Source organism: Ahaetulla prasina, chromosome 7 (assembly GCF_028640845.1).
Source record: "Ahaetulla prasina isolate Xishuangbanna chromosome 7, ASM2864084v1, whole genome shotgun sequence".
Classification (NCBI taxonomy): Eukaryota; Metazoa; Chordata; class Lepidosauria; order Squamata; family Colubridae; genus Ahaetulla; species Ahaetulla prasina.
Window position 1 is genome coordinate 3,535,579 of NC_080545.1, and position 22,827 is coordinate 3,558,405.

Here is a 22,827-nt window from a genome sequence, read left to right on the forward strand (position 1 = left end):
TAGAATATGGGACAAGATGGGACAGAGTAGAGTAGAGTAGAGTAGAGTAGAGTAGAGTAGAATAGAATACAATAGAATAGAGTAGAGTAGAGTAGAGTAGAGTAGAGTAGAGTAGAGTAGAGTAGAGTAGAGTAGAGTAGAGTAGAGTAGAATAGAATAGAATAGAATAAGAAAATGGAATGGAATAGGAATAGGAATAGAAAATAGGGTGGGGGGAATGGCCTCCAAGCATCATCAGTTCCCATGAGACTTTGCTTCCCCATTTCAAGGACATCCCGAGCAGATGTCCCAGCATGCCCAGCCGGTTCCCATACCAAAATGAACAGAAGTGATCGGTGGACATCATGGATCGTGGGTGGGCCGTGGAGGAATGGAGTGGGGGGGGATAAACTATGCCTGCTTTTGCACGGGAAACTCAGAGTTGGTTTTGCATCTTCTATCTGTGCCAATGTGGTTTATTCAATAAAGTTTTATACTCCTGGTAAAATAATGTCCCGGGAGGTTTCTTTTTTCTGGATTTGCCAACTGGACGGTGGACACCCGATCTCTTCGCGTCTTCTTGCAAAAGTCTCACCTGGATCACGTTGCTGTATTTCACAATTTCCCCCAGCAGCTTCCGGTTCTCACATTCGTTCTGCTTCTGTTCCAGTTCAGCTGCATGCTGCAAGGGAATCGGTTGAGTTGAATTATTAGCAGAAGCACCGAGTTGGAAGGGACCTTGGAGGTCTTCTAGCCCAACCCCCACCCCTGCTCAAGCCAGACATCCTATATACCATTCAGGCAAATTTTGTCCAATCTCTTCTCGAAAATCTCCAGTGTTGGAGCATCCACAACTTCTGGTGGCAAGCCAGAAGTTTAACAAGAATTAATAATTGATTAATTGTTCTCACTGTTAGGAAATTTCTTCTTAGTTCTAGGTTGCTTCTCTCCTTGATGAGTTTTAAAGCCCAAGATGGCCCTCAAGACTAGCCTCTAGGATCAGCAATTCTCAAAATGCGAGGTGAGGGCAAAAATATCCCCCCCCTCCATGGCCACACCCAGCCAGCAACCGGGCAGAGAACCCCTCGCTAAAATTTTTGATGCCCACCCCTGGAGCTTCTTTTCCAAAAACTCTACACTACTAACCAGAGCATACAAAACATTTGCCAGACCTATTCTTGAATACAGCTCATCCGTCTGGAACCCATACCACATCTCTGACATTAATACAATTGAACGTGTCCAGAAATATTTTACTAGAAGAGTTCTTCACTCCTCCGAAAACAACAAAATACCTTATACCACCAGGCTTGAAATCCTGGGATTAGAAAACTTACAACTCTGTCGACTTCGACATGACCTGTGTTTAACACACAAAATCATCTATTGCAATATCCTTCCTATAAAAGACTACTTCAGCTTCAATCGCAATAATACAAGAACAAACAAGAGATTCAAACTTAATGTCAACCGCTTCAAACTTGATTGCAGAAAATATGACTTCTGTAACAGAGTTGTTAAATGCTTGGAACTCATTACCTGACTCCATAGTCTCTACTCTAAATCCCAAAATCTTCAACCAAAAACTGTCTACTATTGACCTCACCCCATTCCTAAGAGGACTAAAAGGGGCGTGCATAAGAGCACAAAAGTGCCTACCGTTCCTGTCCTATTGTTCCCTTCATTATATCAAATTAATATAGCTGATGCATATTTTTTTACATATATATATATATATATATATTTATATATATATATATATATATATTTATATTCTTCATGATATGTTGTTTTATTTACGACAATGTTTGTGTATACTGTTGTGACAAAATGAAATAAAAAAAATTGAATTAGAACTACAAAAAGATCCTTACTTGTAGTTTCTTTAACAGGGCCGCTTCGGTGTGGTTACCCTGTTTGGCTTGTTTAGCTTTCCAGTACTGTTTCTGTGCGGAATATCGGTTCATGGGACACACTTTGAAAAGGCAATCTGAAACGCAAAAGAACAAAAAGGGCCGTAATAGCTCAGGCTGGTAAAGCCTGTTATTAGAACACAGTAGCCTGCAATTACTGCAGGTTCAAGCCCGGCCCAAGGTTGACTCAGCCTTCCATCCTTTATAAGGTAGGTAAAATGAGGACCCAGATTGTTGGGAGGGCAATAAGTTGACTTTGTAAATATACAAATAGAATGAGACTATTGCCTTACACACTGTAAGCCGCCCTGAGTCTTCGGAGAAGGGCGGGATATAAATGTAAATAAAAAACAAAAAAAACCCCCAACGTTTAAAGAAGGATCTTGTCTGCCCCTTCGTTCTTTCGCAAATGCCCAGCTCGTGGGAGGGTCTGCAGATATATTTGACGAGACCGGAGACATGCAGCCGAACTCAGCTGGAATTTGCAGACCCTTTATTTGATATCAAATTTTATTCAAATACAAGCTACAAAGAAAAATAAATAATAGTGGGAAACTAGGGGAAGGGAAAAAAAGGGGAAGAAGGGAAGATGTGGGGTGAAAAGAGAAAAAGAAGAACAAAAAAGGCATAAAAAGATAATAACATTACAGCCTCAACTTTTTACTTTTATACAGTAGTAGCCATTTGTATAATGTACCCACAACTTCTGGTGGCAAGCTGTTCCACTGGTTAATTGTCCTCACTGTCAGGAAGTTTCTCCCTAATTCAAGGTTTGCTTCTCTCCTTGATTGTTTCCATCCCTTGTTCCTTGTCTTGCCTTCAGGTGTTTTGGAAAATAGGTTGACTCCCTTTTCTCTGGGGCAGCCCCTCAAATACTGGAATACTGCTCTCATGTCCCCTCTATTCCTTCTTTTCATTAAACTAGACATACCCACAATTCCTGCAATAACAGAATAGAATAACAGAGTTGGAAGGGACCTTGGAGGTCTTCTAGTCCAACCCCCTACTTAGGCAGGAAACCCTATACCATTTCAGACAAATGGTGGTCCAACCTCTTCTTAAAAGCCTCCAGTGTTGGGGCATTCATAACTCCTGGAGGCAAGTTGTTCCACTGATTAATTGTTCTCACTATCAGGAAATTCCTCCTTAGTTCTAGGTTGCTTCTCTTCTTGATTAGTTTCCACCCATTGCTTCTTGTCCTGCCCTCAGGGGCTTTGGAGAATAGCTTGACTCCCTCTTCTTTGGGGCAGCCCCTCAAATATTGGAAGATGCTATCATGTCTCCCCTAGTCCTTCTTTTCATTAAATTAGACATGCCCAGTTCCTGCAACCGTTCTTCCTATGTTTTAGCCTCCAGGCCTTTAAACATATTAGCTGCTCTTCTCTGCACCTTTTCCAAAGTCTCAACCTCTTTTTTGTAATGTGGTGACCAAAACTGGATGCAGGATTCCAGGTGCGGCCTTACTAAGGCCTTTCCAAAACGGTACTAACACTTCACGTGATTTTGATTCTATCCCTCTGTTGATGCCACCAAGGATTGTATTCGGTTTTTTGGGGGCTGCTGCCGCACACGGCTGGCTCGTGTTTAAGGGATCGTCCACTAGGACTCCAAGGTCCCTCTCACAGTTCCTGTTTTTGAGGAAGATTTCGCCTATTCTGTACTTGTACATTTGGTTTGGGTTTTTTTCTGCCCGGTTTCCAACCTAGAAATCCGATTCCAATTGCCTGATAACTCTTCTTCTTGTGCCATATCCGTCATTGGACGTTGGCAATCATTTTTGATTGGGCAAACTGCCCAAGGAGCTGCTGATTCAGTTCTACAGAGGAATTATTGAGTCTGTCATTTGCACCTCCATAACTGTCTGGTTCGTTCTGCAACCCAACAAGAAAGACACAGACTTCAGAGGATCATTAGAACTGTAGAAAAAATAATTGATACCAACCTGCCTTCCATTGAGGACCTGTATACTGCACGAATCAAGAAGAGGGCCGTGAAAATATTTACAGACACCTCGCATCCTGGACATAAACTGTTTCAACTCCTACCCTCAAAATGACGCTATAGAGCACTGCACACCAGAACAACTAGACACAAGAACAGTTTTTTCCCGAAGGCCATCACTCTGCTAAACAAATAATTCCCTCAACACTGTCAAACTATTTACTAAATCTGCACTACTATTAATCTTCTCATAGTTCCCATCACCAATCTCTTTCCACTTATGACTGTATGACTGTAACTTTGTTGCTGGCAAGCCTTATGATTTATATTGATATATTGACCATCAATTGTGTTGTAAATGTTGTACCTTGATGAAGGTATCTTTTCTTTTATGTACACTGAGAGCCTATGCACCAAGACAAATTCCTTGTGTGTCCAATTACATTTGGCCAATAAAAAATTCTATTCTATTCTATTCTATTCTATTCTATTTTGGTGATCCTACGGTATTTTTATCAACAGCCAGACAAAAAAGTGCTGTTGAATTTTATCCAAACGGGTCCCTTAGATTTCGAAGCCATGATGTCCTTCTTCTGCCTGGACCTCATTTGCCTTCAAACTTTCCCTGGAGGATTAAATGAAGTATGCTGTATTTTTCTGGGTGTCACATCCCATGTCCAAAATATTCTAACTTTCGCTTTTTGATGATTTCCCTTGGCTTTCCCAGGTGTCTTATCCCTTCCTCCTTTCCAATTTTGTCAACCCAACTTATACGTAACAGCTGCCTGTAAATCCACATTTCAGGTACTTCTAGTCTACTGCATTCAGTTTTGGTCGCCACGATATAAAAAAGATGTTGAGACTCTAGAAAGATTGCAGAGAAGAGCAAGAAAGATGATTAGGGGACTGGAGGCTAAAACATATGAAGAATGGTTGCCAGAACTGGGTATGTCTAGTTTAATGAAAAGAAGGACTAGGGGAGACATGATAGCAGTCTTCCAATATCTCAGGGGCTGCCACAAAGAAGAGGGGGTCAAGCTATTCTCCAAAGTACCTGAGGGTAGAACAAGAAGCAATGGGTGGAAACTCATCAAGGAGAGAAGCAACTTAGAACTAAGAAGATTTCCTGACAGTTAAAACAATTAATCAGTGGAACAACTTGCCTCCAGAAGTGGAAGTCACTGGAAGATTTTAAGAAGAGATTAGACAACCATTTGTCTGAAGTGGTGTAGGGTTTCCTGCCTAAGCATGGGGTTGGACTAGAGGACCTCTAAGGTCCCTTCCAACTCTGTTATTCTATTCTATTCTAGTCTCTTCAAGCAGCTTTCCCGTCAGAGACCCGACAGAATAACAGATTTCAGAGACCTGCCTGATAACAGATTCACACGTTCGAAATAGGAAAACCCTGGTCTGACATCAATGCCTTTATTAAGTAAAGAATTACTAGGAAGTTGGCCAGCGGGGCCGGGAGTCCGTGGCGTATTTGTTTTCTTCTGGGTTTCCCTCCCCCCACCCCCCAGTTTCCATGTCTTTCAAAAAACGGCTTCCCTAGTGAAAACCTCTAAAAAACACATGCAAATGACTTCCTGTTGTACCATTTGCACAATAAAGCACAGAAAGGGCATTCAAGAGAAAGTTTTTTTGCGAACTTTTTAACTCTCTCTCTCTCTCCCTTTCTCTCTCCTCTCTCTCTTTCTTTCTTTGCACAAAGGTCAGCTTAGGTAGCCCAGCTCGGGTTGCAAAAACAAGCCACTATATCCGTGATGGCTAACCTTTTTGTCATAGCGTGCCGAAGGTGTGTGCGTGCACGTGCAAAAGAACATGCGCGTGTCTGCACCCATAATGCAATGCACGCTTGAGCCCCGCGCATGCACGCATAATGCCCCTGTGTTCCCCCCCACCCCCGCCCCCCGCCCCTGCACATGTGTGTGTGACCCCCTGCCCCGTTTTGGGCCTAGCAGGCCTCCTTGCAGCGTTCTGGGATCAAAAATGGCTGCCCCCACAGCCTGTTTTTGGTCCCAGGGGGCTGCAGGGAGGCCTGCAAGGGCCAAAACGGGCCATGGAGGGGGCGTGCTGCACCCCCGCTGCGCTCGACCCACTCCCTGTGCATGCAAACGTGACTTCACGCCCCTTGTGCATGCACATGTGACCCCCAGGCATGTGTGTGCATCTCCTGCATGTGCCCTGTCCGCCCCCCGGGCATGCGCAGCAGAGACTTGAAAATCAGCTGGACGGCGGGAGGCGCACACACATGCGGGGTGGAGCTGAGCTGGGCAACGACTCGCGTAGCTGCAGCGAAGTCTCCCTCTGCCACCTGTGGTACTGTACTATTCCCAGATTTTATTTTATTTTTATTTGCATTTATATCCCACCCTTCTCCGAAGACTCAGGGTGGCTTACACTATGTCAAGCAATAGTCTTCATCCATTTGTATATTATATACAAAGTCAACTTATTGTCCCCAACAATCTGGGTCCTCATTTTACCTACCTTATAAAGGATGGAAGGCTGAGTCAACCCTGGGCCTGGTGGGACTAGAACCTGCAGTAATTGCAAGCAGCTGCTGTTAATAACAGACTGTCTTACCAGTCTGAGCCACCAGAGGCCACAGATGAATGTTTGCCTTTTGCAAAGGAAAAGAAAGCCGCCTGAGAATTCACCGCTTCGATTGGCTCAAAAATATTGCAATCCAGAGGCAATTAAATGTGACACAGGGAGTCCTCGACTTACAACGGTTCATTTAGTGACCGTCCGAGGTTACAACGGACCTGAAAAAAAGGGACTTAGGACCGTTTTTTCACACTTACGACCACGGTCACGTAATCAAAAGTCAAACGCTTGGCACATGGTTCCTATTTATGACGGTTGCTGTGTCCCGGGAGGGGATCACGTGATCCCCTTTGGTGACCTTCCAACAAGCAAAGTCAACGGGGAATCCAGATTCACTTAAAAGCCGTGTTACTGTAATGATTCCGTGGACAACGGCGGCAAGAAAAGTCATAAAACGGGGCAAACTCGCCGAACATATGTTTCACTGTTATAACTTCGAAGCCCTTAAATTAAACTGTCGTAACTCAAGAACTACCTGCATTTTAGCCTCGTTTTATCTTTGAACTTTGTAAATAAATTAAGTACAAATTTACAAAAAAATTGGGAATTAGGGAGTTGATTTCTTTTTTTAATTTTCTCTTCTTCACCAGTTTGCAAAGCTTGCAAACTATTGCAAGCTGGAGAACTACCTGCATTTTAGCCTCGTTTTGTATTTGAACATTGTAAATAAATTAATTACAAATTTACAAAAAAACTGGGAGCTAGGAAGCTGGGTTTTTTTTTTATTAATTTTCTCTTCTTCACTTGTTTGCAAAGCTTGCAAACTATTGCATCTGGAGAACTACCTGCATTTGAGCCTCGTTCTGTATTCGAACATTGCAAATAAATTAATTAAAAATTACCCAAAAAAATTGAGTTAAGAAGCAGGTGATTTTTTTTAAGGACGGAGGAACATCTATCAACTATTCACGCTTGTCTGGCTGAAAACAATTCCTTATTGTCTCTCCTTGTTCTTAAGCGGCCCCACAATGGCTTAAGAGAAACTTGGTTTCCAACTAGGTTTCTTTTTCGATTCTCTCTTCTTTGCCGGTTTGCAAATCAGCAAAGCAAAAAAATAATAATAAAATAAAATTGGTCTCAGGCCCACAACATGGACTGCGGTTTGTCGGGTCCGTCACACACAACTTCCTTTATTCTATTCATCTGTTGAACTCTGGTTAAAGGCTTAATAGCATTACAGTCAAAGTCACGTGAGCTGCACTGCTGACACCTGTCCATCATTCCAATCTGCTCCGTGTAAATAAGGTGTCCGTACAATGGGTTCATTGTTCCCGTCTGGTTTAACTTTAAAATAAAATAAGAAGGGAAGCGTGACGAAGGAAAGTTCTCGGTTAAAGGGCACAAGGGATAGAATTAGAGGATTGGACTAGTTTTTGTTTTGTTTTTCCTAAAAGAAGAATTGGAAGAGGAAGAAGGAGGAAATAAAAAATCAGTCAGAAAACAACAACCCTCTTCACGAAACAAGACTTGTTGCATCAGAAACAAAAAAACAATAATATCTCAATATACTTTGGGCTGCAGACGGGGACTGCAGCCAAGAAATTAAAGGACGCTTGCTCCTGGGGAGGAAAGCTACGGCAAAGTTAGACAGCATACTAAAAAGCAGAGACATCACCCTGCCAACAAAAGTGCGCCTAGTCAAGGCGATGGCAAGGCAATGGATGGCTGGGAAAGTTGGACCATAAGGAAGGCTGAGCGCCAAAGAATGGAGGCCTTTGAACTCTGGGGCTGGAGAAGACTCCTGTGAGTCCCTTGGACTGCAAGGCGATCCAACCACTGGTCAGTCCTAGAGGAGATCAACCCTGACTACTCTTCAGAAGGCCAGATCCTGAAGCTGAAACTCAAATACTTTGGCCACCTGATGAGAAAGAAGGACTCACTGGAGAAGAGCCGAATGCTGGGAACAATGGAGGGCAAAAGAAGAAGGGGACGACAGAGAAGGAGGTGGCTGGATGGAGTCACTGAAGCAGTCGGCTGAGCTTAAATGGACTCCAGAGGATGGTAGAGGACAGGAAGGCCTGGAGGAACATTGTCCATGGGGTCGCGATGGGTTGGACACGACTTCACAACAACATATTTTGGGCATGGATTTTGGGGAAAAGAAAGAAATGGAGAAGAACAGAGGTTGAAATACCAAAACTACAAAATAAGAACAACATGCAAAGGTCAAAGGGCGAGTCGTAACCCATCACTCTCCTCTTAGAGAATATTGATAGTCACAACCATAATTGGAGCAGAAATTTCCCCAATTGCGGTCACAAGTCAAGTCGGATTTCGCAATTTTACAACCAATTTTGCAACAGTCATTAAATGAATCACTGCAGCCGTTAAGTGGCTACACAGTCGTAAGTGTGAAGCCATTCTTATAAATGGGCACTCTTTTCCCCTGGAAATCGGCACAAAAAGGAACACAAATTGCAGTCACGTGACCTCAGGACAATGCAACCTGAGTGGGAAATGGTGGGAAATGCCCAAATTGTGATCAGGTTCCAGTCGTAAGTGCAAGGATGAGTCGTAATCCTGAGGAGTGGACTTTTCTCAGCACTGTTGGAACTTCAGACAGTTGCTAAATTAACGGTCATAAATCAAGAACTATCTGTATGAATAATTCAGAGCAAGCTTCCCCATCCATGTTGCCCAAGCACATCAGAGTAGAAATATTCATACTTCCTAATTATCCTGGCTACTATTTGTGGAAATTTCTTGGAGGTATATTCCCAACACCTTTGAAGGACTCTAGAGAATCTCTGTTGTAGCATAAGTAACAATAACAACAACTTTAACAATGGCAATTGTTACAATTGCTTGTTATTTACAATGTCCTTTTAATGTCTTTAGTGTTCTTAGAAGTTCTGTTTATCTATAGCACCTCAGAGCAAGCAAACAGCACAATCACCATGTGCTTTACTGCTCAACTGTTTTAATTGTAACAGGAAACAGGAAACTCTACTCAGAACAAAAGAACATAGAGCATACCATAGATCCACACTTGAAACACACTGCCATCTACTGGTGGAATACTACTGTAGTTGTTGCCTAGAAATACATTCCAACAATGAATTCCAACAAGTGCTTACCTCGGAATTTTTTGGGTGGATTGCAAAGATCGCCTGCTTCCGGGTGAACCACACATCTGTCATCCACGAGCCTACAAAGAAAGATCAAAAGACTTTATCATGACTTTTGCATTGATGGATCAAAACAAAGTCTCCAAGATTTATGACTTTGGCTCTTTTGATTTCACCTAACCCAGCGGTTCTCAACCTGTGGGTCGCGACTCCGTTGGGGGTCGAATGACGATTTGCCAGGGACCATCGGAAATATGGGAAGTATACTTGCGAGTCGAAGAATCGCGCTCCACTGGTTGACTCCACAAGCCAGCTGCAGGCTCTTCAAATCGCTGGCTGAATTCGGCTTCAGGCGCGATGAATTAAAAAAGAGAGAAATCTTTGCTCTGATGTCTCCCTCTCAAGCCAGCTGCAATCACTCCCGATCGCTAGCCTAATCTGGCTTCAGGCGCCATAAACTTAATAGGGGAGGAGTCTCCGCTTTAATGCCTCCGTCCTCAAGGCAATCGCAAGCAGTTCAGATCGCTAGCCAATACGGCTTCAGGCGTGATAAATTCAAAACGAAAATAATTTTACGGTTGGGGTTGCTACATCGTGGGGAATTGTATTAAAGGGGTCGCAGCACTATAAAGGTTGAGAACCACTGTCCTAGAGGCTAGTCTTGAGGGCCATCTTATTCGCTTAACAGCTGTGTTACCGGCTTAACAATGGGCGTGATTCACTTAACAATGGTAGGAAAAGAGGTCATAAAACGGGGCCAAACTCACTTAACAAATGTTCACCGAGCAACAAAAATTTGGAGCTCCATTGTGGTCATAAGTCGAGGACTGCCTATATGTAGATATAAGAGCACCAGCGTGCCTACCATTCCTGTCCTAATGTTCCCTTTGATTGTATCCAAATTTCATATAGTTATTACATACTTATGCTTAAATATATATGCTTATATATCTTATAGTTATTTCATGCTTATGCTTATATATACCGTTGTGACAAAATAAATACATAAAATAAAATAAATAAATAATAGTTTGCTAGGCAATTCGACACTACCAAGCAGAGAGGTCAGAATAATGGAGCTGGGAAGGGACCTTGGAGGTCTTCTAGTCCAACCCGCTGCTCCAAGCCACCGACATTACTTTTCAGACCACTGTCAAGGCGTCTTTAAACGGATGCAAGGAATAAATAGACATTCCGTGAACTGAAATAAGGAAGGAGCAGGAATCTCTTCGTACAGCGTCCCCTTTAAGTGGAAAAGCACGCAAGCTGTCGTTTTTCCACTGTGTACTTCATCCCCCACTGGGGCCTTGAAATCTCTATAAACAACTGGCAAACACAACAACCTAGTTGTCATTCAGGCACAATCCTCATGTAAAAGACTTCCCTGTTTTCTAAAAAAATTAGTAACCATTACGAGCTACGAGTAACCACAGAGGAAGAAAAGCAAGAAAGCAAGAAAGCAAGAATGCAAGGAAGGAAGGAAGGAAGGAAGGAAGGAAGGAAGGAAGGAAGGAAGGAAGGAAGGAAGGAAGGAAGGAAGGAAGGAAGAAAGAAAGAAAGCCATAAGCTCAGAAAACTTTGCATTTTGCTCCTTGTTTCTTACAAGGTTTCCTTTCATTGTGCTGGGGAGATATTCCTCCCTTCCTCCCAAGTCCATTCACCATTGAAACTTTTTGGGGCGATTGCCAGGTTCTATAGATTTATTTACTGCAGCTCACAGGAAGCGATAAGCAGAAATTGCACTCCCAGCAAAGAGGAGGTCTTGCTCAAGTTTGGGTCAAGATGCAGCTGCTGGAGGCTGTATTCTCCTTGCCGTCTGAATTCGGCAGGGGACACAAGGGGTGGTGGGAATCGGAGCGCTGAAGGGCCAAGCATCCAGCATTGCAGGCCATCAACAGGATATGAGCAAATAACAGGGTTGGAAATCTGTCTGCTTTTATAACAGCTCCTTGAACCCACGACCAACTGCACCAATTTTGCCCTGTTCTGTTTTTTGCTTTCTATTGTAATGTGATTCTAGTTGTAACTCTGGTCTGTGATAGTAAGAAACATTCTGTTCTGTTCTGTTCTATAATATTCTATTATGTTCTCTTCTCTTCTCTTCTCTTCCATTCCAATATTCTTCTCTTCTCTTCTCTTCTCTTCTCTTCTCTTCTCTTCCATTCCAATATTCTTCTCTTCTCTTCTCTTCTCTTCTCTTCTCTTCTCTTCTCTTCCATTCCAATATTCTTCTCTTCTCTTCTCTTCTCATCCAGTCCAGTCCAGTCCAATCCAGTCCAGTCTACTCCACTCTAATCCAGGGGTGAAATCTACTTACTTTCCTTACTGGTTCAGAAGTGCATGCGCCATGCGCGCACAATTGCTTCGCTCATGCGCACGCATCACATACGCATGCAGACCTTCTGCACATGCACGAAACCTTCTGCACATGCGCAGAAGGTAAAAAACACATTACTTCCTGGTTAAAACTAGGAAGTAATGACACCAGGGCGCATGGGCAGAGCTTTGCTCCACCATCGCTACCGGATCGTGGAACTACCGGCCACGATCGCTACTGGATCGCGTGATCCGGTCCGACCCAGGACCATTTCACCTCTACTCTACCCTACCCTACCCTACCCTACCCTACCCTACTCTACTCCACTCCATTCCATTCCCTATTCATTCTCTATTCTACTCTACTCTACTGCAATCGACTGTCATTTTAGAGAACTATCTGTGTTGACAAATGGGCAGTGGATGTACATAAGATATGATAACATCTTTCATTTTTGAGGGTTATTCTAGCCTGAAATCTTCACCTTCTTCATTGAAGGGAATGCCCACAGCCTTCGTGCCACCTCCTCTTCTGTGACAAAACTCAGAAAAATAGAAAATGCTATTTTTCTTGAGAATTTTCCTCTATGCAACTGAAACCCTCCCACATAGCACTTAGTTTATGCATGCAGGGAAAGGTCTCCTGGCATTTTTAGAGTTCACTGGTTGATGATGACGATGACGATGATGATGATGGAGAAGGAGGAGGAAGAGAAGGAGGAGGAGGAGGAAGAAGAAGAAGGAGAAGGAGAAGGAGAGGGAGAGGGAGAGGGAGAGGGAGAGGGAGAGGGAGAGGAGGAAGAGGAAGAGGAAGAGGAAGAGGAAGAGGAAGAGGAAGAAGAAGAAGAAGAAGAAGAAGAAGAAGAAGAAGAAGAAGAAGAGGAAGAGGAAGAGGAAGAGGAGGAGGAGGAGAGGGGGAGGAGGAGGAGGAGGAGGAGGAAGGAGGAGGAGGAGAAGAAGAAGTGGAGGAGGAGGAGGAAGGAGGAGAAGGAGAAGAAGTGGAAGAGGAGGAGGAGGAGGAGCAGCAGCAGCCAGACCTTCCTGTAATTATAAAAATTATTACAGGAAAGCGTTGTCATTCAGATAACGTCGTGGCAAATGGCTAAGACCAGGAAAGCTGAAGAAAGAGACAGAGGGACTAATTCTGGATGCATAAGAGTAAACCTTAAGAACAAATGCATAAACCAGAATTGGGAAGACAGCAAAAGGCATCAAAGAAGCTGAAGAAACAGTGGACCATCTGCTAAGCTGCTGCAAGAAGATCACCCAGGCTGACTACAAACAACGGCATGACAAAGTAGCAACAACGGTGCATTGGAAGATCTGCAAGAAATCCCATTTGCCTGCAAACAAGAACTGGGGGAGGGGGACCACAAAATAGGAAATGAAGAAGCTGAAGTGCTCTGGGACACTAGAATGCAAACAGACAAGCACCCGCCACACAACACCCCAGATTTAACAACTGTTGATAAGAAAGACACCCAAAACAAAAATGTCTGGATAATGGATGTGGCAAAACCTGGAGACAACAGAAGAGAAAGAACTGGAGGAAACTGCAAAAGATGAAGATTTGCAAATAGAAATAGAACGACTGTGGCAGAAGAAATCAGGGTCATAACAACAGCCATACTCTTCTTGGATGCCATCCGAAACATCTGGTGCACCATTTGAACACTGGACAACTCGCCTCCAGAAGTTGTGGATGCTCCAACCTCGGACGTTTTTAAGAAGAGATTGGACAGCCATAGGGTTTTTTGCCTCAGCAGGTGGTTGGACTACAAGACCTCCAAGGTTTCTTCCAAGTCTGCTATTCTATTCTATTCTATTCTATTCTATTCTATTCTATTCTATTCTATTCTATTCTATTCTATTCTATTCTATTCTATTCCTTCATTCTTCTATTCTATTCTATTCTATTCTATTCTATTCTATTCTATTCTATTTTTCTACTCTACTCTTATTCTATTCTTTTCTACTCTACTCTTAGTCTATTCTGTTCTATTCTATTCTATTCTATTCTATTCCTTCATTCTTCTATTCTATTCTATTCTATTCTATTCTTCTACTCTACTCTTATTCTATTCTGTTCTGTTCTATTCTATTCTATTCTATTCCTTCATTCTTCTATTCTATTCTATTCTATTCTATTCTATTCTATTCTATTCTATTCTATTCTTCTACTCTACTCTTATTCTATTCTGTTCTGTTCTATTCTATTCTATTCTATTCCTTCATTCTTCTATTCTATTCTATTCTATTCTATTCTATTCTATTCTATTCTATTCTATTTTTCTACTCTACTCTTATTCTATTCTTTTCTACTCTACTCTTATTCTATTCTATTCTATTCTACTCTACTCTACTCTACTCTTATTCTATTCTATTCTACTCTACACTACTTCTCTATTCTTATTCTATTCTATTCTTATTCTTATTCTATTCTTATTCATATTCTATTCTATTCCTTATTCTATTCTATTCTATTCTATTCTATTCCTTATTCTATTCTATTCTATTCTATTCTTATTCTATTCTTATTCTACTCTATTCTATTCTTATTCTATTCTATTCCTTATTCTACTCTACTCTACTCTACTCTACTCTATTCTATTCTACTCATTCTATTCTATTCTTATTCTACTCTATTCTATTCTTATTCTATTTTTATTTTTATTCTTATTCTATTCTATTCCTTATTCTATTCTATTCTATTCTATTCTTCTACTCTACTCTTATTCTATTCTGTTCTATTCTATTCTATTCTATTCTATTCTAATCATCAGCATTGGCAAAGTTCACCATCAGTCAATTGCAAAAGGCAGCTTTGCCTGGAACAGCTGACATCCTGGGGCAATATCTGTTAACACCATCAAAGTACAACATCTGCCTACTGTATATGCCAGGTCTTTGGAAAGGAATCAAGACGTAAACAGATACGCCAAATGCGGTCTAAACCTCTGGATGATTGTGCGACCAATTAGAAATAATAAAGTAAAATAACTCTTCCGAAGTACAACTCTCTGTTCTGAGATTATGAAATTTCTTTTTATTTTTGTTAAGGAATGGAAAACTGCTTCGTTTTGATCAAAATCTCTCTGAAAACAAGGAACTTAGCTGTTCAGTAAAATTCAGCTACTTTGTAGTCAGAAAGCATCGTCAGCAAATAGATTTCCTTAGCAATAAGAGGGAACTGGACATTTTCCCTTTTTTACTTTTCTTCAGATTTTACACACACAGAGAGAGAGAGAGAGACACACAGAGAGAGAGAGAGAGAGAGAGAGAGACTTTTTACAATTAATAGTTTTACGTTGTTCTGTCAAGCTGAGCAATCTGATACCAGTAGGACTTTTCCCAAAAGGTTTCTACAATTTTGGCCACTACTGCAGCCAAAATTGTGGAAACCTTTTGGGAAAAGTGTATTTTCTAAAATTAGCTAATGATACCACTTTTTTTTTTTAGTAGTACCATAAAACTATTTATCAATGGAAAGATCATTTAAGGATTTGCTATTAGAACAGCAGTTATGTTATAAAGAAGAAATTGTGTTCTCTTTGCTGACGATATCAAACTATTTAATACCACTAACAATACTTCCACCCTTCAAGAAGACCTCGACTTTGTTTCCGATTGGTCTAAAACTTGGCAACTCCAAATCTCAACCAGCAAATGCTTAGTCTTACATATTGGAAAAAAGAATCCTATCAACAAGTAGAAACTTGATGGTCATTACCTTACTGACAACCCCCACCCTGTCAAAGATCTTGGAGTTTTCATATCAAATGACCTAAATGCCAAAGCCCACTGCAATTACATAGCAAAAAAGGCTCTAAGAGTTGTAAACCTAATTTTACGCAGCTTCTTTTCCAAAAACTCTACACTACTAACTAGAGCATACAAAACATTTGCCAGACCTATTCTTGAATACAACTCATCCGTCTGGAACCCACACCACATCTCTGACATTAATACAATTGAACGCATCCAGAAATATTTTACTAGAAGAGTTCTTCACTCCTCCGAAAACAACAAAATACGTTATACCACCAGACTTGAAATCCTGGGATTAGAAAACTTAGATCTCTGCCGACTTCGACATGACCTGTGTTTAACACACAAAATCATCTATTGCAATATCCTTCCTATAAAAGACTACTTCAGCTTCAATCGCAATAATACAAGAACAAACAAGAGATTCAAACTTAATGTCAACCGCTTCAAACCTGATTGCAGAAAATATGACTTCTGTAACAGAGTTGTTAACGCTTGGAACTCATTACCTGACTCCATAGTCTCTACTCAAAATCCCAAAATCTTCAACCAAAAACTGTCTACTATTGACCTCACCCCATTCCTAAAAGGATTATAAGGGGCGTACATAAGAGCACAAAAGTGCCTACTGTTCCTGTCTTATTGTTCCCTTCATTATATCAAATTAACATAGCTGTTGAATACTTTTACTTGACGATGTTTGTGTATACTGTTGTGACAAAAAAAAAAAGCAAAACACGTAGAAAAAACGAGAGATACAAAAATTATCCCCATGTCAGTTAATCCTTAGTCGGGTAACCTTTAGCATGAATGACGGCCTTACAACATCTTCCCATGGAATGAACCAAGTCTTTGAGTTCTGCAGCTGTTACAATGTGAAACCAAGATTGAATGATGGCTTTTATTAACTGGCTTTTATTGCTGGGTCGCTTCTGAGTAACACGTTTCTTTAGTCGGCTCCATAGATTTTCAATTGGGTGAAGGTCTGGGCTATTCCCAGGCCATTCCAGCAGTGGAATAGGATTATCTTGAAACTCCCCCCAAAAAAGTGGTGTTATTAACCATCAAACCTCAAAAATACACTTTTCCCAAAAGGTTTCCACAATTTTGGCTACTGCTGTATATACACGAGCAACAAACTCCTTACTCCTCGACACTGATGATGTTACCTAGTTGGGTCATGAAATGTCTACAAGTAAACAGCCAAGCTCAGAAAGCACAAAGGATTTAACAATCAGACTTCAATATCAATCTAAAAAATCAATGCTTTTTAGCTGAATATGCTGGGGATTCATTCTCTTAAATAAAACATGGAGGAATTTAAAATATTTCCAGCCATTTTCACAGACCACCAAACTTAAGTCGGCTGCCCCAGTAGGGACACTGGAAAATGTTTAATCAAAAGTAAGAAAATACCAGATTCATAGTAGTACAGGCCATCCTCAACTTACGATCGCAATCGAGCCCAAAATTTATGTTACTAAGTGAGACATTTGTTAAAGTGAGTTGTGTCGCGTTTTACGACCTTCCTTGCCACAATTGTTAAGTGAATCACTGCTTTTGTTAAGTGAGTAATCCGGTCATTAAGTGAAATCTGGCTGCCCCGTTGGCTTTGCTGGTCAGAAGGTCACAAAAGAGGATCAAGCGATCTCGGGACATTTTGACCATGATAAATATGAATCGCTTGCCAGGCATCCAAATTTTGATCACGTGAGAATGGTCGTAAGTGAAAAATGTCGAAAGATGGTTGTAAGTCACTTGTTTTAGTGCTGTTGTAACTTCAAATGCTCACTAAACAAACGGTCGTAACTGGAGCACAGCTGTATCCTCCTTTTCACTTGCACTTGTTTCAGGATTTATTTATTTATTTATTTATTAATCACATTTATATACCGCCCTATCTCCCAGGGGACTCAGGGCGGTTCACAGGCAAGTAAAAAAGCACATATAAATACAGACTAAAATAACAGTTAAAAAACTTATTCTACAAGGCCGAATTATTAAAAAACAATATAAATAATAAAACCCATTTAAAACCAATATAAATTTAAAATCTAATCCAGTCCTGCGCAGATGAATAAATGCGTTTTAAGCTCGCGACGGAAGGTTCGGAGGTCCGGAAGTTGACGAAGTCCTGGAGGGAGCTCGTTCCAGAGGGTGGGAGCCCCCACAGAGAAGGCCCTTCCCCTGGGTATCGCCAGACGACACTGCCTCGCTGACGGCACCCTGAGGAGTCCCTCTCTGTGAGAGCGCACGGGTCGGTGAGAGGTATTCGGTAGCAGCAGGCGGTCCCGTAAGTAACCCGGCCCTACGCCTGATTGTATTTTTATTATAACTTTATTGTCATAATTTCTTGGACTTTATTTAGTCCATTCGCTCCGAAGCAGAAGGCACGAAACCGAATTAGCTATTTTAAGCGTTCATAAATTACGAAGAATTTTAATTAACTGCACCCGACATGTTTTAACCAGCCCATACCTGCAGGAAAATATATATATATATATACACAGATACTGTATACTCATTTAGTTATTTTAAATTAATTCATTTCGGAGGGACGATCTCCATATAAATCACACCCCAATTATTCCTGACAGTGGCTGGCAATAACTGGATTTGATTTATGTCTGGTTTTGCAAAAACCACAAGAGCCAAGATGTTTTATTAACTCTGTCTCTGTTTTGGCGTGGCGCTTAGCAACCTTAAACAAACTCTGAAGTGTGATCGGTTACAGACTTCCACCTTCCACGTCCCAAAACTTATCCTGCCATACAGGCAGTCCTCGACTTACAACAGCTTGTTTAGTGACCATTTGAAGTCGCAAGGCCACCGGGGGGGAAAAAAAAAAGGTGACTTATTTTTCGCACTGATGACCGTTTGCGATATCCCTGAGGTCACGTGATCAAAATTCGGACGTTTGGCAAACTGATTCGATTTTATGAGGCTCGCAGTGTCCCCAGGGGGGGTGTTGCGTGATCCTCTTTTGCGACCTTCGGCCGAGCAAAGTCAACGGGGAAGGCGGATTCACTGAACGACCGTGTGACTCAGTCAACAACGGCAGTGATTCACTGAAGTGGGGCAAGAAAAGTCGTAAAATGGGGCAACCCCCCCCCCCAAACAACTGTCTCGATTAATAACAGAAATTGCAAACTCAGTTGTGCTCGCAAGTTGAGGACTACCTAAATATATTTCAGCAGTAGGTTTACAATATTCTTACTATCGGTTTGCCCAATGCGTGTGCTGGCTTCGCGCTCATGTGCACCTCCTGCACATGTGCCCAGCCTCAAAAATGTGGCTAAATAAGGTAAAGGTTTCCCTCGCATATATGTGCTAGTTGTTCCTGACTCTAGGGGGCGGTGCTCATCTCCGTTTCAAAGCCGAAGAGCCAGTGCTGTCCGAAGATGTCTCCATGGTCATGTGGCCGGCATGACTCAACGCCAAAGGCACCCGGAACGCTCTTCCCTTCCCACCAAAGGTGGTCCCTGTTTTTCTACTTGCATTTTTACGTGCTTTCGAAACTGCTAGGTTGGCAGAAGCTGGGACAAGTAATGGGAGCTCACCCTGTTACACGGCAGCACTAGGGATTCGAACCGCCGAGCTGCCAACCTTTCGATCGACAAGCTCAACGTCCTAGCCCCTGAGCCACCGTGTCCCTATTTGGCTAAACAGGACGGCCCTAAGCGGGAACCTACCAGTTTGCCTGAACCAGCTGAATGCTACCTCTGATACACATACTATATGAAGTTAATTTTTTTTTTTAATGATTCTAGGAGTGGGGGGGAGGGAAACAGATTAACCTAAGAAAGAGCATTCAATGCGACAATATACACCAATGTGCAAATATTGGATACAAGAAAGTTGAATATTTTTAATGAGACACTTCGTTTTTTACTGAACAGTAATACAGAAATACACAGGGTGGGAGGGAGGGAAGAAAAACACTTGTAAAGTTAATTCCCCACGTGTCTTTTATTGTGCAAGCATTAACATTCTTCTTGCACAGAGTCATACGCAACCCAAACAAATATTTTATCAGAGCCGATGTGGTGGAAATTAATAAGGATAATTGAGTTTGGTCCAGAGCCAGGCTAGAAAGCAAGAGACAGTGAGTTCCAGTCTTGCCTTAGGCACAACAGCCAGCTGGGTGACTTTGGGCCAATCACTAGGAGATGGTGAGCTCTAGTCCCGCTTTAGGCATAAAATCTGGCTGAGTGACTTTGACCAGGCTCAGTGACCAGGAGACAATGAGTTCTAGTCCTGCCTTAAGCACAAGAGGCGGCTGGGTGACATTGGGCCAATCGCCAGGAGACAGTGAGTTCTAGTCCCGCCTTAGGCATGAAAACCAGCTGGGTGACTTCGAGCTAATCACCAGGAGACTGGGAATTCTAGTCCTGCCTTATGCGTGAAAGCCATTTGGGTGATTTTGGGCCACCCACCAGGAGGCAGTAAGTTCTCGTTCTGCCTTAGGTACGAAAGCCAGCTGGGTGACCTTGGACCAGTCACCAGGAGACAGTGAGTTCTAATCCCACCCTAGGCATAAAAGCCAGCTGTGTGACTTTGGCCCAATCAGCCGGAGCTTTGAGTTCTAGTCCCGTCCTAGGCATGTAAGTCAGTTAGGTGACCTTTGGCCAATCACCAGGAGACTGGGAATTCTAGTCCCCGCCTTATGCATGAAAGCCACCTGGGTGACTTTGGGCCACCCACCAGAAAACAGTGAGTTCTAGTCCCATCTTAGGGATGAATAGGTAGCCTTAGGCCATCAGTTTCTGACAACAAGCCAAGTGGCCGATTCTTGTCACCACCAAGGAATCAACATTCATTGATCCAGAAAAGCACACCCTAATACTTCCAGAAAAACACTCCGAGGAAGGAAATTAATCAAAAACTGGAATATGAGCATTTTAAATCCCGATCTTCCTGCATCGAAAATAAAATAGACTGAGATTGAAACATTGCAATTTTTTTATTTTTATTTTTGCATTTATATCCCGCCCTTCTCCGAAGACTCAGGGCGGCTTACACTATGTCAAGCAATAGTCTTCATCCATTTGTATACTATATACAAAGTCAACTTATTGGCCCGCAACAATCTGGGTCCTCATTTTACCTACCTTATAAAGGATGGAAGGCTGAGTCAACCTTGGGCCTGGTGGGACTTGAACCTGCAATATTGCAAGCAGTTGCTGTTAATAATAGGCTGCATTAGCCTGTTGCGCCACCAGAGGCCCATTTGCCTACAGAACAAAATGTAAGAACAGGGCCCAGTCTTATCCTGGGAAACACACCGACATAAAAATTAGGATTAAAATGAAGGATCTGTTTTCCCATTAAAATGCAAAATACAAGCATTTATAGTTAAGGTGACCAATGGTCCTCCTTTAGGAGGAGAGTCCTTCTTTTGTAAGTTCTGTCCTCTCTCGAAAAATGTCCTCCTACACGTCCTCCTTTTCGATATTTGAAGACTCATCGGTAAATCTCCCTATTCGATCGATGCCGATCCGATCCATTGCATGTGATGTGACGTATTTGTTGTGTCTTGTCCGCTCTCACCGCAGCCGGGGTCTGGCTGGTATTTGACAGGACAATTTGTCAAGGCTCGATACAGCACGGCGAGACGCAATTATGAGACGCATGCGCTCTGCACAGGAGAATTGTTTTGAGAGAGTACACGGCGCACTCTTGCGCAAGAGTGCGCCGCGCGCAAGAGTGCACCACGCGCAAGTGGCCTTGTTCACTTCTTACCGAAACATGACACGGCACACACGCACGCATTAGACTCACTTATTACACATTAGACTCACGTAGAGAGTCTACGCATTAGACTCTCACTAGTAACTGTGAGAGGGATCTTGGAGTCCTAGTGGACAACCATTTAGATATGAGCCAGCAAGTGTGCAGCAGCTGCCAAAAAAGCCAACACAGTTCTGGGCTGCATAAACAGAGGGATAGAATCAAGATCACGCGAAGTGTTAATACCACTTTATAAGGCCTTGGTAAGGCCACACTTGGAATATTGCATTCAGTTTTGGTCACCACTATATAATAAAAGATGTGGAGACTCTAGAAAGAGTGCAGAGAAGAGCAACAAAGATGATGAGGGGACTGGAGGCTAAAACATATGAAGAACGGTTGCAGGAACTGGGTATGCCTAGTTTAATGAAAAGAAGGACTAGGGGAGACATGATAGCAGTGTTCCAATATCTCAGGGGTTGCCACAAAGGAGAGGGAGTCAAACTATTCTCCAAAGCACCTGAGGGTAGAACAAGAAGCAATGGGTGGAAACTAATCAAGGAGAGAAGCAACTTAGAACTAAGGAGAAATTTCCTGACAGTTAGAACAATTAATAAGTGGAACGACTTGCCTGCAGAAGTTGTAAATGCTCCAACACTGGAAATTTTTAAGAAGATGTTGGATAGCCATTTGTCTGAAATGATGTAGGGTTTCCGGCCTGGGCAGGGGGTTGGACTAGAAGACCTCCAAGGTCCCTTCCAACTCTGATATTATTATTATTATTATTATTACTTCTTTCTCAGTGAATATTCAATCATACCCAGGTGAGCACAATAATTCCCGTTTTATTAATTCATTATCTATTTAATAATTTCCAAATATGTATAATTTTATTTACAAGTTTATTTATTCAATGGAAAAGTACTCATTTAAATAATAATTAATAGGCATGTAAGCATGATTACAATATAAAATGTTATTGTTACAAATGTTTTGTATTATGCGTTTATCGTATTATAGTGTATTCTGTATTATTGTTGCAATGAATGAAATGTGTCTTTTATTTACGATATTTTTTTTTTCTTCAATTTATTTGTGTCCTCCTTCGCATTATAAAAAAGTTGGTCACCTTATTATAGTGGTGCATTCTTAAGAACAAGATTGCATCCAGTTTTAGCTGTTCAGTGGCTCTATCTACCAGTTCCATCTTAAAGGAGACACATTTTTTTTTTAATCACACTGATACGGTCTTTCCAATCTACACACCCATCAAAAACCGTGTGCATGCTCTAGTTATTCTCTTAGTAGGCACTGTGAAGCTGCTGTTGCCTGGGGTATGCATATTTCTCCTGTCACCCCAAGCGAGTTTTGCAGGTTTTTTTAACTACGCTTTCAGCAAAATCCACAACCTGCTAATGACCAGCGGTTTTTCAAAGCCGCCCAGAAATATTTGGACCCGCTACTAATTATCCAGAAGCAGCTATTAATTTTGACGAAGGGCA

General features: G+C 42.0%; 1 protein-coding gene across 1 annotated transcript in view; it reads right to left on the reverse strand.

Moving 5' to 3' along the window:
• Positions 1–416: 416 nt before the first annotated feature.
• The window catches only part of LOC131201669 (inositol 1,4,5-trisphosphate receptor type 2-like), a 57,960-nt gene continuing 35,549 nt past the window's right edge, over positions 417–22,827 (reverse strand). The window contains exons 2-4 of the mRNA XM_058189726.1: positions 9,521–9,591; positions 1,854–1,969; positions 417–661 (exon numbers count right to left, since the gene is read on the reverse strand). Coding sequence (XP_058045709.1) covers positions 437–661; positions 1,854–1,969; positions 9,521–9,591 — 412 coding nt within the window. The 3' untranslated portion in view covers positions 417–436. The remainder of the gene's footprint in view (positions 662–1,853; positions 1,970–9,520; positions 9,592–22,827) is intronic.